A 16180-nucleotide genomic window follows, 5' to 3' on the forward strand; every position below is an offset into this window, starting at 1 on the left:
TACCATAGAAACCCAGCAATGGAGGTAGAAGTTTGTTGTCCTGGAGAGGTAGCGGAGTAGATCAAGGCCTTAGCTGTGCAAATGTTAGCTGTGATTAACTGGAAGGTGCAAATTGGAGAATTAGCATATTAGACAATACATCATCCTTCAGTATTTATAATCTTTTTTAGATTAGGTGATGATCTTCTAATCAATGCAAATATTTTTTCCTCAATGGCTATTTTGCTCTGTTCATCCAAAAGTGAAAATAGTTTTAAGAACAACATTGAAATAGTTGTCCAGATCAGCTCATGAAAACATTAGAATGATGTATAGAATTCACACACTGGTATTCAAATGTTTCAACATGCCGGATATAATTTTACCCTTTTTTCCTCCTATTTGTCTTTGTGTAGGATTAGTGTTGTCTGAGATTGTGTTCAGCTATTTGATTTTTCCATCATTAATATTAAAATTTTAAATCACCTCGGAATACACTACATCAGGTGAAAAGAAAGGTAGATTTAGGGTGGTGTTGTGGGAATGTGGGAGAAGGCAGAAATAATGATCTTAATTGGGGGAATATTTGTTTGTTGTGTTCCAGTTATCTCGTTCACTTTCTTTCTCGAACCCCCATAGTTTAACCTCATCAGTAAATCATTACAGTCAAAAAACATGATCCAAATCTTAGGATGTGGTCCTGAATCACAGCTACTAGGTGAGGTAAAACTTTTTGACCTTCTAGGCTATGTTGGGTTTTTGCCTGTACCACAAAATAGCACCACAGCTTTACTAGACTACACAGTAATTTGGTTTAAAGGATCCTCTTTAACGCTTATTGTTTTCAGCCCTTCACCTACATTTTGTCTGTTTTTCTTGTGATTTCTCTTTTCTTTGGTATTTGCTATTCTTCTCTGCCCCCAAATTCTTCCAATGTCTTTTAAAGCTATCTGCCTGTCTTCCTCAGAACCATGTGAATCTTGCTGAGGATTGGAGGATCTGATGCTAAATTGAAGATCATTGTAGAAACTAAACAATGAAAGATATGAACTAGGAATGAGACTAGGTGACTTGGCACCTTGGCACAGCTCTGCCAATAAGTAACATCATGGCTGGTCTGATTAATCCACATTTCCACCGATCCCAAATAACCTTTCACCTCCATATTTATCAATCTACCTCTGACTTAAAAATATTCAAAGCTGCTGTTTCCATTTCCCTTTAAATTTTCATGGCTCTCAATCTTTTGTGAAAAAGCTATTCCTCTTACCCCTATCTTAAACAGGCAACCCCTTAGGTATTACTTATTCAGAAGATGTGAGCTGTGCTGGTTGGGGCAGCCTTTATTAGTTACCCTTGAGAAGGTGGTAGTGAGCTGCCTTCTTGAACCCTGTAATCTATCTGGTGGAAGTACAGGCATAATGCTTTTAGGGAGAGAGTTTGATCCAGTGACGCTGAAGGAATGGCAATATATTTCCAATTCATGGTGAGTAGTTTGGAGGGGGAATGTGCAACTGGTGGTATTCCCATGTGCCTGCTGTCCTTGTCCTTCTAAATGATGGCGTTTGCTGCTTTAGAAGGAGGCTTGATTAGTTGTTGCATCTTATAGTTTATTAACACTACTGTCACTAAGGTTCACTGTTGGAGAGAATGAATGTTTATGGATGGGGTGCCATCATCCTGGATGGTGTCTAACTTCTGGAGTGTTGTTAGAGCTGCACTCCTCAGGAAAGTGTGGAGTTTTCCATCATACTACTGACTTGTGCCTTGTTAAATGGTGGATAGGCTCTGGGGAGTCCGATGGTGAGTTACCTGCTGCAGTATTCCTAGCCTCTGACCTAATCTTGTTGCCTCAGTATTTTTATGGCAAGTCTAGTTCAACTTCTGGTCAATGGTAACCTCCCAGATGTCAATAGTAGAGCATTCAGTGATGGCAATGCTATTAAACTCAGGTGACAGTGGTTAAGTTTCATCTTGTTGGAGATGGTCATTACCTGATACTTCTATGAGACAATTGTTACTTACCACCTGTTATCCCAAACCTGGATGTTATCCAAATCTTCCTATATTTGGACATGATTGCTCCAGTATCTGAGCAGTTATGAATGGTATTAAACATTGTGCAGTCATCAGTAATCATTTCCCACTTGAGACATTGCAATGGAGGGAAAGGTAGTTGAAGAAGCAGCTGGGAATGGCTAGGCTCAGGACACTACCCTGCGGAATTTCTGCAGAGATGTCCTAAAGCTGAGACGACCAACAGTAACTTTGTAGCAGTTTGATACTGGCTTGCATGGCCATGTCGGAGGGCTATTGTGGGTCTGGAGACATATAGGCCAGACCAGGTAAGGATGACAAATTCCCTTCCCTAAATTGTAGACGTGAATCAGATGGACTTTTACAATGACCAACAATGTCTTTTAATTCCAATTTTTAAAAATTCAGATCCACTACCTGCTGTGGTAGGCTTTGAACACAGTTCCCCAGAACACTACCTGGGTGTCTAGATGATTAGTCCAGTAACTATACCATTATGCTATCACCTTCTCATTTTAAACAATGACCCTCTATTTCTAGATTCTCTCACATGAGGAAACATTATTTTCAATGCACCCTGCCAAGACCTCAAGATCTTGTATGCTTCAATCAAGTTGGCTGTTACTCTTCTAAGTTCAAAATGAATTAAGTGGTTATTAAAAATGGCAAAGACTCTTCTACCAGACCTTTCATCTTTTCGTTTTAGGAACAGTTTCATTTGTTTTGCTGTTTAAACAAAAACATGATTGCTGTCAGTATGAGAATAGAATATTCAAAGTCAGGGTTTACCAGAAGGAACTGAAACTAATTATCAGCAGGAGAGTTTGTTACAAATGCCTTCTGGACGCACAGTTGAATGTTCATCCAGTGAATATAACATGCATATCAGCACATGTATTTAAACAAAGGCACATTGTTGGGGCCTGTCAGTTCAATAATCCAAGCCCAAATTCTGAGGAAGGGTCACCAGATCCGAAACGTTAAGTCTGATTTTTTTCTTCAGATGCTGAGCTTTTCCAGCAACTTCTGTTTTTGTTCCTGATTTACAGTATCTGCAGTTCTTTCAGTTTTCATTTTGATAATCCAAGCTCATGTTTTAGATCAGTGAGTAGTGATTTAGTTCGCACGGGTCACTTTTATCACAACAAATAGAGAAATCTCTAGAAGGAATCCATACCATCCACTGACTGAATTCCTTTATATGTTGCTACCTAGGACTGACTGACTGTAGACAAATAAAATGCACCAAATATGATGGTGGAACAGTCAGTTTGCACAAACATGAAGGATATAAGTACTTTGATCCAATTTGATATAAGAATTTTGCTCAATGTAACAGTGAAATTTAAAGATGTTTTTAAAGAAAATTTTTTTCATAAGAATAATTGATACATTATCATGTATAATAGTGTTCCATGGTGCCAAACAGTAGGTTTCAATGGGAGAGATTATTGCTTCTGTAATGGTTTGAACTAAGCTCATTGCTGGCGTTAGTCATTTTTGTGATCCACAGTAATCTTGATTTCATTCTCATTTCAGCATTAAGTATTTTGTTTCAGATACAAGTATAAGTTTGAAGTAAAGCAATAATATCTCATGGATGTGTTATGGTAATTTTCCTTCTGTCTTTTGCTAGGCTAAGAGCAAAGTTTTAAACTGAATGAGTGCCTCAATTACCAAAATAAATCCTGTATATCTCTTCAGACTGAGCATTTTAGTTCATAGGAATATAAACACAGTGGAAACAAATAGCTATAAACTAAATTCTGTGGTTTTAGAAAGGGAATACTGTGCAATACTTGGCCAATAATAAAATGCAAATCATGGTGAATTAAATCACCTCTCACTGATCTAAAACATGGGCATGGATTATCAAATGGATTATCCCTGGAAACTGATATCTATTTCAAGCCCACAGCTCCCTAGAATCTCCTCTCACCTTCCTTCCTGCAAGAATGCCATCACCTATTCTCAATTCCTTCACCTCTGCCGCATCTGCTCCCAAGATGAGGCATTCCACTCCCGGACGTCCCAGATGTCCTCGTTTTTCAAGGACCGCAATTTCCCCTCGACTGCATCTCTTGCGTTTCCCGCAACTCATCCCTCACATCCCCTCCCCGCAATAACAACAAAGACAGAATTCCCCTCGTCCTCACGTACCACCCCACCGACCTCCGGATCCAATGCATCATCCTCCGCCACTTCCGCCACCTGCAATCTGACCCCACTACCAAGGACATTTTTCCCTCCCCATCCTTATCTGCCTTCCGGAGGGACCGCTCTCTCTGTGACTCCCACATCCGCTCCACACTCCCCACTAGCCCCACCTGACCCGGCACTTTTCCCTGCAACCACAGGAAGTGCTACACCTGCCCCAACACCGCCCCCCTCACCCCCATCCCAGGCCCCAAGAAAATCTTCCACATTAAACAGATGTTCACCTGCACATCTGCTGATGTGGTATATTCTACCCGCTGTTCTCGATGTGGCCTCCTCTACATCGGGGAAACCAAGCGGAGGCTTGGAGACCTCTTTGTGGAGCACCTACGCTCGGTTCGTGACAAACGACTGCACTTCCCAGTCGCGAACCACTTCAATTCCCCCTCCCACTCCTTGGACGACCTGCTTGTCCTAGGCCTCCTCCAGTGCCACAATGATGCACCCGAAGGCTGGAGGAACAGCACCTCGTATTTCGCTTGGAAACCCTGCAGCCCAATAGTCTCAATGTGGACTTCACAAGCTTCAAAATCTCCCCACCCCGACCTCATCCCAAGACCAGCCCATCTCGTCCCCGCCTCCTTGAAATGTCTGTCTTTTCTCCCACCTATCCGCTCCTTCCACCTCACTGACCAACCCTACCCCCACTTCCTACCTCCTAGCCTCATTCCCACCTCCTTGACCTGTCCGTCTTCTCTCCCACCTACCACCCCTCCCTCCTCACTGACCAACGCCTGTCATATCTCCCTATCTACACTCCCCTTTACTGGCTCCATAACTGCCTCCTTGACCTGTCTGTCTTCTCTCCACCTATCTGCTCCTCTATCCACCTTCCATCATCGCCTCCCCCACTGTCTATTTATTTCAGAGTCCCCTTCCCCACCCCGTTCCTGAAGAAGGGTCCAGACCTGAAACGTCAGGTTTCCTGCTCCTCTGATGCTGCCTGGCCTGCTGTGTTCATCCAGCTCTACACCTTGTTATCTCAGACTCCAGCATCGGCACTTCCTACTATCTCAGATTCTCCATTGCTGCCCTTCTCCTATACTTGGTTAACATGTTAATGATTCTCATGAACATTGTCCATATCATGATCAGCTACAATTATATAGCTGACCGACAAACTGACATTGCATTGAGGGGCCTGCTCTGCTTCAATGATTGCACGTCAGCTTTAAGTCTGTTCTGAAATTGTCTTGTTGTCCCTTTGTGTAACAGATTTGTATCAAAGAGTACTTCTTTTAAGCAATTTGTTTCTCACTCAGGACCAGAATGAGAATATTTCGATAAATGTGTGCATCAGGGTAAATATATTTGTATTCACATATTTGTGACAGTGGAGTAAATTGTATACCACTGTCTTAAATTGCCAATATTCTGGTGATGTGTGTTGAATTGTAGAGTAGATACAACTTTTGCATCTGTCCAAATAGAATAATCTATTCTCCAGCAATTTCCTCGGGTAAGGTATTGTCAATAGCACAGCATTCTAATTAAGGTTGCCCACATAGATAGGAGGCTCCTTACACCCCAGCACAGATTTTGGGGGTGAGTCTACCTCAGCTTAGCCAGCTTGCCCCACTTTAATTTTCAGGCCACAGACTTTTATATAGTATAAAGGTGGATCTTTCCTCCACTTCCAGGAGGATGTACTACTTGATGTGGTAGCTGACTACTGGCATCAAGAAAAGTGTTGGCCATAGCTGGTGCTTCAAGGAATGGCCTTCAGTGATGGACCCATACGTTGAGAGAAATCCAAGATCTCCATGCAGCCAGACATACAAGCCACACCAAATGGGGGATGGGAGCATGTTGGAAAGACAGTGAAAGTGGCTTTCGCTTACCAGTGACACCTAGGTTTGAATGTGCTCAGCCACGTATTGGGCAGAGACCTCACACCTATCTGTAGTATTGGAACAGTGGTGGAATGAGAGCCATTAATAGTCCACTTCAGAACCTCAGTTGGGTGAGGCTTATCTTCATTTATTGTTGAAAGACTATGTTGAGTTACAATATGATAGTGCCACTTGTGGTTGCAGATATAGCAGGTTCAAGTTTAGTATACGACAGAAACTGTGGGCTGAATTTTAAAGGATATCTATTGACTTCTGCTGCCCAGTATGGTGGGTGCACCAGCAGCAGGTAAGACATCAAGAGCACACACTCTAATTTACAGGCTCAGCTGCCTGTTTTCCTCCTTGGATAATCCTTTCAAATATAGCCTATAGTTTCTGTCATACTGTAACTTGAACCTCCTACATCTGCAACCACCATAAGTGATCTATCAGCATTTTAGCTCAACATGACCTTTCAGATAAAATCTCAAACTAATTAAGTTCACTTTGAACTTTCCCATTCGTGTACAAGCTTATAAAGTGATTTCTTTTTGAAAACCACATTCATTAACAAACACGATAGATGAATACATGCACAATACAGACAATCTAAAATGTTTCAATAGAGAAATAAGGTTAGATGGATAAAATAAAAACTGAAAATGCTTAAATCTGGCAATATCTGCAGAGGGAAGAAACAGAACCAGCCTAGTTGGTCAGTGAAATTAAAACTGGGATTAATCTTTATCCTCAAAAATGTCCTTGTACCTGGCATCAGAGGTGAGGATCATCCAAAAAAGAGAGGGGGCATCATGGGGTGGAGAAAAGAAATTTGGGATTGACACCAAGGCGTGCAGAATGATTCTGTTATTATAGAAATGTTTGGAAGTAGAAATGGAGAGGAGATGATATTTCTTGTGGCCTGGATTGATCTAACAGTTGAGGGTTACATTTTGGAATTAGTTTTCTTTTTATCCTTTTTGTGATATATACTTTGAGGCCAGCATTTGTTGTCTTGGGTGATGATCCCTAATGTACTAGTAACAACGAGATGAGAGGCTTGATGGTGGATGTGTGGAAGAACTGGGGCAGTGTTTTATGGAGGTAAATCTGCTCATAGTGGGGGAGAGCAAAAGGAGGAGTATCTCCTGGCAAGGGGTCCATAACTATTTTCAGATTTTCACACCAATCTCAGAATTTGAGTTTGGTGAAGGAAGGATTTCAGTTCAAGACTGTTCTGGACTGGTCTTAGAGTCGCTGCTTTTCACGTGATTTCTTGAGGCTTCAGTTGTCAGAAGACTGGAAAGATGTGTGACAAGTCTATTCTTCAGAGGTCCTCATTTTCTTCTTTGCAGTGATAGCCATTCTGATAGCCACTGGTAATGCATGCCAACTTGGTGCATAATGAAAGAGTCCTTGCTCCAGAGTTTGAAAGATGTCAGCAGCAGACTGCTGTGAAAATCTGAGCTTCCTGTGACATGTTGAGAAAGTGGATTCTCTGTTTGTATGCCTTGTGTTAGAGGTATCACCTCAATCATGCTGACCTCTGTGTTTATCCACTGTGTTGATAGAGGAGGAAGCAACTAAATCCGCTGCTGTTGGCAGACCTGGTCCTCATGTCTTCATCACAAGTCCATGGCATAGATACGTCAGCTGCTCCTAAAATGACCCTTCAGTTTTTAAGGCGTTATCAGATATCAAAGAATTTCATAACAGTGAAAGTTGTATGGCAATTTATGCAATGGGTTTCCTTTCTATCCTGAAAACAGTCTAAATTATTATATCATATAATTGCAAAATACGAAATGTTTGATAAATTGCACTGTCCAATATACTAACGTCACGCCTAATTTTAAAACAAAATCCAGTCTAAGTCTAAATAACATTTACCATGGCTTGGAAGGTGAAATGAAGGCAGTATTGTGGCAAACTGAATAACTTTTATCTCATATATAATGTATTTCTGGCCAGAGTGCAAAAGACTGTTTCATTTGGTTGTCTTTTTACGAGAATTTGACATAAGTATGTTGACTTGAGAATGAGTCACTTGGCACAACAATTTGAGCCTCGGGAACATTTGTTGAAGTAACACACAAGTGAATGTTGCCATGCTGACCACATCATACTTGATTTAGTACTATTGCTGCATGTGCATAAAACTGTATCCTTCAGAGTCGCCTCTGTAGATATCCAGCTTTTTGTGCTGGAATGCTAGCAATCAGTTAGTTTGAAGCTTAAATGATTCAACTCATGCACTTTTTCTTTCAAGAATTGAAGATTTTGTTAAATTATGTTGACTGCTTTGGTAATTTCTGCAGCTAAACGTGGTTATATTAGGAACAACAGTAATGATGGTTGAAACTTGGATTGGCCACTGTTGAAACCTGCCAAAGTGCACTGAAATATTCACTGCTTGTGTTTGATAAATCTAAACTGATCCTATCAGCACGGACCATCCATCCTTTGAAACATTTGCAAATTATCTATTCATAGAATTATAGCATCTCATTGTCTTGCTGGCATTTTTAATGAAAACTTGCGTAGCAATGCCAGTAAATAGCCCTCAGATACAATATGGTTCATTGTTCAAGATTCACATGACTTATTTTCATGCAGATTTATACATTAATCGTCAGTGTTTGTCACAATACTTTTACACTTTTCCCAACCAACTGAATGCATGCTCTGAATCCATCATGGAAGGGGCCTGTACCAAAAGACTGAGATAATGCTCACTAGTTTTGGGATGTTAGACATCATCTTCTAGCAGTATTCTTGCCTCCGAGCCAGAAATGTAAAGGAAAGAAGGGATCATGCCTTCAGAGACTTCAGTTAACTTTGACTCGTGTACCATGCTACCATTCCAATACAATAATTAGAGAGTTTTTTTGCTTTCTTTGTTCATGGGATGTGGACATTGCTGGCAAGGCCAGTATTTATTACCAATCCCAAATCCCCAGCTGGCAAAGGTGGTGCTGAGCTGCTGCCTTGAACAGCTGCATTCCTTTGCATGTCAGGAAACTCTGTGCTGGTAGGCAGAGATTTCTAGGATTTTGACCTAACAGCAGTGAGACAACAGCAATATGGGTCCAAGTCTGAATGGTGTGTGTCGGAGGGATCTTGCGGTTGGCCATGTTCTCGTGTACCTGCAACCCTTTTCAGAGGTGGTATTGGTTGGGAGGAACCTGTTGGAAGAGCCTTGGTAAATTACTTCTGTGCATCGGGACCAAAAGGAACGAAGTAGAAAGTGGTGGATGAGGTGCCAATCAAGCAGGATGCTTTATCCTGGATGATATCAAGCTGCTTGAGTGGTGTTGGAACTGTGCCTTGTAGATGGCAGACAGACTTTGAGGAGTCAGGAGGTGAGTTACTTGCTGCAGAATTCCTAGCCTCTGACCTACTGTTGTAGCCACTTTATTTATACGGCTCGTCCAATTCAGTTTCTGGTCAATGATAATCCCAAGATGTGGGTGATGTCACTGATGGTAATGCAATTGAACATCAAGGGATGATGTTTACATTCTTTCTTGGAGCTGGTCATTGCCTGGCACATGTGGTGTACCAATGTTACTTGCTGCTTATCAGCCCAAAGTCTGGATATTATCCAGGCGTTTCTTCGTATGGACATATTCCATTCCAGTATCTGAGGAATTATTGCAAATGATGCTGAACATTGTGCAATCAGCAGCGAACATCCCCACTTCTGACCTCTATGATGGAGGGAAGGTCATTGATGAAGCAGTCAAAGATGGTTGGGCCTAGGGCACTACCCTGAGGAACTCCTGAAGAGAGGTAGGTTCTTTACACAGAGTGGTGGGTGCATGGAATGCGTTGCCGGCAGTGGTAGTGGAGCTAGGTACATTAGGGATATTTAAGTGGCTCTTGGATAGGCACATGGATGAAAGTAAAATGTAAGGTATGCGGGGTAGTTTGATCTTAGTGTAGGATAATAGGTCAGCACAACATCATGGGCCGAAGGGCCTATACTGTGCTGCACTGTTCTCTGTTCTAAAGCCAATATGATTGACGTCCACCAATCACAATCATCTTCCTTTATAGCAGGTACAATTCCCACTAATGGGGGTATTTTCTCCCCGATTTCACTTTGGCTCCGGTATTTCCAGGCTGCTTGATGCCACACTCTGTCAAATGTGGCCTTGATGTCAAAGGCAGCTATTCTTACTTCAGCTTGTTGGCCATGTTTGAACCAAGGCTGTAATGAGAGCAAGAGAAGGGTTGCCTGGCGGAACCCAAACTCGGTTAGCACATAGGTTATTTGTTTGCTTGAGCTGCTTGATAGCACACTAGATGATCCTTTCCATTGTTTTGCTGATAATTGTGAGTATACCAATAGAGAAAAGGAGAAATTTCTTCACTTAGCCTGGCAAACCTATGGAATTCTCTGCCACGAAGAGCAGTGAGGCAAAAAAATTGAATGTTTTCTAGAAGGAGTTTAGATATAGCCTTGGCGTTAAAGGGTTCAAAGAGTATGGAAAGACAGCACAAATAGGGTACTGAGTTGAATGATAAGCCATGATCATTTTGAATGACAGTGCAGGCTATTTTGTTGGCCAGGTTGGATTTGTCCTCCCTGTGTAAAGGACATACCTGGACAATTATCTACAGTGTCAGGTAGATACTAGTATAGCTATTCTGCAACAGCTTGGCTCGGGGTGTGGCTGTTTAGGAGCATACGTCTTCAGTGATGCCTGGCACCACAGTAAGAGGCTAACATCAATCATTTTCTGTGCACTGAAAGGCTGGGCTCCCCAGTCTTTGAAGCTGGGGAATTTGTGAACCCTACACTGCAAGTGAGTTGCTCAATTATCCACCACTCAGGCCTGCAGAGCTTATAATTGATCCATTGGTTGTGGGATTTCTTAGCCCTGTCTGTTGCATGCCAAACAGCTTAAGCAGAATGCAGGTTGTTCTCTGTTGTAGCGCCACTAGGTTGATACCTCATCTTTAAGTATGTTTGGAGTTAATCTTGGCATGACCTCTTGCTCTCTTCATTGAATTGAGGTTGATTTCCTGCTTGATGGTAATGTTGGAGTGGGAGATATGCTAGGCCATGAAGTTACAGAATGTATTTTTGTGCAGATGTACTACTGCTGATGGCCACAGTGTCTCACGTGTGCCCAAGCTTAAGTTACTAGATTTGTTCAAAGCCTTGCCTTCTGGCACGGTGATGCTGCCAAACAGCACAATTGTGGATATCCTCGGTATGAAAATGGAATTTCATCTCCACAAAAATTCCCACCAATACCATTATGTATGGGCATGACTGAGACAGGTGGATTGGTGAGGATGAGGTTAAATACGTTTCTTCCTCTTGGTTCCCTCACTATCTGCCACAGTCTGAGTCTAGCAGCTATGTCCTATTCATCCAGCTTGGTCAATTATGGTGCCACTCTTGGTGTTGGACATTTGAAGTCCCCAAATCCAGCGTATCTATGTGTCCTTACCATAAACAATTCTTCCTCCAGCTATATTCAATTACAAGGCATAATGATTCATCAGCCAAGGAGTTGGGAGTATAATTCCTCCATATGTTTGACCTGATGCCACGAGACTTCGTGGGGTCCAGAGTCATGTTGAGGCTTCTCAGGGCATCTCCCTCCCAACTGTATACTGCTGTGCCACCACCTCTGATGGGCCTCTCCTACCTGTGGAACAGGACGTACTCCAGGATGGTGAAGATGGTATCTGGGATACAGTTGTACTCAAGGAATATTATCTTACAGGCAATGACAGGCTGTTGCATGACTCATCAGTGGGACAGCTTGCCCAGTACTGGCACAAGCCCCAGATGTTGGTAAGGAGGACTTTGCTGGGTTGACGGAGCTGTGTTTTGCCATTATTCGTTTCCGATTTTATATGCTGATGCCAAGTCGTCTATCTGGAGTACTGTCAGAGACTCTGTCTTTGAGATAATTCATTGAACTCAAACCCGTCTGCCCATTCAGATGAGTACAAAAGATCCCATGGCACTGTGGAAAGCTGAATTGAGGAACTCTTCTAACGTGTATCAATATCGCCAAGAAAAACAACTATCAGGCAGTTTATTCAGTTGTCATTTAAGGACTTTGTTGTGTCTACCTGTATTACAAAGTTAACTACATTTCAAAAAGCTTATGAAGATGCTTTGTAATGCAAGTTTGTTCTTTCCTTCTGCAGAACTCATGCCTCCTGCAGCCCTTTAAGTAAAATAATTTGTGGTAGGAGGTGGAAAAAAGCTTCCATTCATCCCATCTTAGTTTCTCCCGTTTGAGTTGAGTGTGCAAAACTTCAAAGATCCCACTTTCAGTAGGTCTTCCGCTACCTGTGCCTCTACCTGCTGAAAGTATGGGAAGTCAGACAGGGAGCAACTCTTTGATCACCTACTTCCACATGAAAGTATACTTAATTGACCCAGGAAATCCTGAGGAATGGGCATAAGTGAAGGGACAGAAGCTTGATGTAATGGATACTTCCTTTCTGTTTTGCTTGTATTTGCAACCTGTTTCAAAAGAGCAAAAACAAATCAGCAGCGGTGTCTCACTGATCTGAATAATTTCACAAAATAATAATGCAGTCTTCCTGTTCCTTGCAGGATTGCTAGTGGTTTCGGTGGTGCCCTGTTTGTCTACTTCCACAGGAAGATAGTTGCAATCATGAGAAAACAAAAAACCATTAATAAATTTTTGATGAAAAAGTAAGTATTAAATGCTGTCACCTTTCTTAAATTATTAAAGATTGTTTACATTTTCTATATAACTTTAAATTTCCCCTCATGGTATTGACACTCACGTTGGCTGTATTAGCAAACACAATTTCCTGGGTACAAATAGCGAGGATGTGTCAGTGGTGCTGCCCAGGATTTATTTTTGTTTCTTCAAGCCTGTTTTCTCACTCACATGTCATCAGCATTGCCAAAGGAAGTGTTTCAACATGAAATCGTGTCATTTTGGGCCATTTTTCTCTCATGTTAACCTATAACCACATTGCAGGTAAAATTTCTAAAAGCCCATAAGTAATTATTTGAGCTAAAAAATGGATTTTAATTTTAAAGTTCCAGTTATGTTTGCTGTTTTCCAATGCAACGAGACTCCTGGTCCTCCAGACATCCATAACTGTGAAGTACTGACACATCATTTAAACAGTTCTTGTTTTTTTTAAACAAGAGCTAGCTCCAAAATAGTCTACAATCCAATTCAATTATCAGACTGAATAAATTACCAATGACTTATTTAATTTTAAATATACATTTACCAATTTCCGACAGAAATAAAAATCTATTTAGCTTGCTCGTGCAAGTTGAGTGTGAGATGAGCTGAGCTGTTATTAAAAATAAACTTTGCCAGTGAAAAGGCACGTTTACATGTGTGTCATATATTTATACAGTCTGGCCAATATAACCAGCCTGCAGCTTTGACAGCTGTCAATACATGGTCAATGTGTATCTTCTATTTTCGTACTAGTTAAGTTGTAAAATAATTTGAATCAAATTACTGAAGGGAAAATGAAACAAAGTTGTCCATCATTTATAAACTTAATTCTTACTTTAGTCACTGATAGCCATCTAAAAAAGCCTTCAAAATAATCTGGAGTCAGTGGAATGGTTGAATTGCTTTGTGTCAGTTCAGATCTATCGACTATGATCCTGGTCCAAGTCAGTTTGCAAAGCTGGAGTGAAACTTAAAATCACTGCTACATATGCCCGAATGCTATGAGTTTCTCCGAAAGTCACTCGCAGTCTGATTTTTTTGCATCGAAGGTTTACTCAATTCAGAACTAATGTTTTTAGGGGGCAAGGTAAACAAAAACTTAAGTCAGTCCCAAAGAAGAGTCATATTGCACTTGAAACATTAACTCAGATTCTCTCTCCACAGATTCTGCCAGACCTGTTGAGTTTCTCCAGCACCTCATGGTTAATAAAAACAAACATGGTAGATCTTCTCAAGATATGCTACTAACTGAATCAAGTTTCATATTAATAATCATTTGGTGCAGGCTGAGAAGAATTTAGGACAGAGGTAGTGGGTTGAATGCTTTGGATATACAATGGAGTCTGATCTTGTATTGATTGAAATACCTTTCTTCTTTCTTAGGCGGTTGCTTTATCCAGCATTGGTGACATTGCTTATTGCCACACTCTCATTTCCTCCAGGATTTGGTCAGTTCATGGCTGGAGAGGTGTGTTTTGCATTTCCTTGTAATTATGTACAGATCTTTATAAAATCAGTCAATCAGCTTTTAGTCAGTCTTGAATTTTGAAAGTAAACAGGGTACAACTGCTATATTTTAGTTGTAATGGGAGAATATGATTGCACTAATTGTGATGGAACTTTCAATGACTGTATTGTGTAATATTTAAACCATTGATTATCACGTGTACTGAATATCGGTGAAAAGCTTTGTTTGCGAGCAGTACAGGCGGATTATAATAAGCAAGGATGTACAGATCAAAAAGACTTAGAGGCATACGGGTTACATTGCACAGGGCATGCACTAGGCAAGATCAATGTTAGCAAGATTAGAATTATTTGAGGCTAGAGAGTCCATTCACCACTCTAATAACAGCCGGGAAGAAGCTTTTCCTGAACATGCTCATGCGTGTGTTTGGGCTTCTGTACCTTCTGCCTGACTGAAGGGGTTGTAGGAGGCCATTACCGGGGTGTGATGGGTCTTTGATGTTGGCAGCCTTTCCGTGGCAGCAAGCTGTGGAGTCCATGGATGGAAGGTTGGCTTCCATGATGTGCTGGGCTGTGCACACAACCTTCTGTATTTTCTTACAATCCTGGGCAGAACAGGTGCCATACCAGGCTGTTGTGCACCCAGACAGTAGGCTTTCAGTATGAATCTGTAGAGGTTGGTGAGGGACCTTTATGGACGTACCAAATTTCCTGAGCTGCCTGAGGAAGAAGAGGCGTTGTTGTGCCTTCTTGACTGTCGCATCTACGTGGGAAGTCCAGGACAGGTTGTCGGTTATCGTCCCTCTATGGAACTAGATGCTGTCCACCCTCTCAACCTCAGTTTCATTTATGTTGATGGGGGCATGTTCCCCTCCTTTCTTTCTGAAGTTGACAATCAGATTGTTACTTTTGCCGATGTTGAGAGAGAGGTCATTTTCATTGCACCACATCACCAAGCCCTCTATCTCCCTTCTGTATTTTGACTAGTTGTTGTTAGATATCCGTCCCACTATGGTGGTGTCGTCAGTGAACTTGTAGATGGCATTCGTTTGGATTTTGGCAATACAGTCGTGGGTGTACAGGGAGTACAGTAGGGGGCTGAGGACATATCCTTGGGAGACTCCAGCGTTGAGAGTTATTGAGGAGGAGGTAACTTCACTGATTGCAGTCTTTGCGTCAGATAGCTGAGGGTCCAGTTGAAGAGCGTGGAGCTGAGACCAAGGCGACAGAATTTTGAGATCAGTCTGGAGGGGATAATGGTGCTGAAGGTGGAGCTGTAGTCGATGGGCAGGAGTCTGACGTAGGTGTCCTTGTTATCCAAATATTCCAGTGATGGGTGCAGGATGAGGGATATGGCATCCGCTGTGGACCTGTTATATCGGTAGACAAACTGTAAGGGATCGAGGCAGGCTGGGAGACTGGAGCTGATGTGGGCCATGACAAGCCTCTGAAATAATTTGTGATTATGGAGGTCAGAGCCACTGGGTGGGAGTCATTAAGGCACGTTACATGTGCTTTCTTAGGTACGGGGATGATGGTGGCCTTCTTGAAGCAGGCGGGGACTTCGGCTTGTCGGAGGGAGAGATTGAAGATGTCGGTGAACACCTTTGCCAATTGGTCCGCACAGGATCTGAGTGCACGGCTGGGGACACCATCCGGGCCCATTGCTTTCCTTGGGTTGACTCCCAGGAAGACCGGTCTGATGTCTGCAGCAGTGACAGAGGGGCAGGCTCCATGCTGCTGGGCTCAAACTGAGCGTAGAAAGCATTGGGTGCATCAGGGAGGGATGTGTCTTTGTCTGCTATCTTGCTCTGCTTCATTTTGTTACCGTAGTGTTGTTTAGGCCTCACCATAGGCAGTGGGAGTCTGTTTGGTAGGTTTGGGTCTCTAACTTGGTTTGGCAATGCCTCTTGGCATCCCTGATGGTTTTGGAGTTCATAA

At 42.1% G+C, this 16180-nt stretch overlaps 1 protein-coding gene across 1 annotated transcript in view; it reads left to right on the forward strand.

Annotated features, from left to right (window-relative positions):
• LOC125481133 (chloride channel protein 2-like) overlaps window positions 1–14240 on the forward strand; it is a gene marked incomplete at its 3' end in the record, with an annotated part of 28887 nt that extends 14647 nt beyond the window's left edge. Inside the window, exons 4-5 of the mRNA XM_048592288.1 lie at window positions 12658–12759; window positions 14156–14240. Of these exons, the coding sequence (XP_048448245.1) occupies window positions 12658–12759; window positions 14156–14240 (187 nt within the window). The remainder of the gene's footprint in view (window positions 1–12657; window positions 12760–14155) is intronic.
• Between the last annotated feature and the right edge of the window lie 1940 nt (window positions 14241–16180).

Source organism: Rhincodon typus, unplaced genomic scaffold (assembly GCF_021869965.1).
Source record: "Rhincodon typus isolate 14 unplaced genomic scaffold, sRhiTyp1.1 hic_rhity00000978, whole genome shotgun sequence".
NCBI classification, from domain to species: domain Eukaryota; kingdom Metazoa; phylum Chordata; class Chondrichthyes; order Orectolobiformes; family Rhincodontidae; genus Rhincodon; species Rhincodon typus.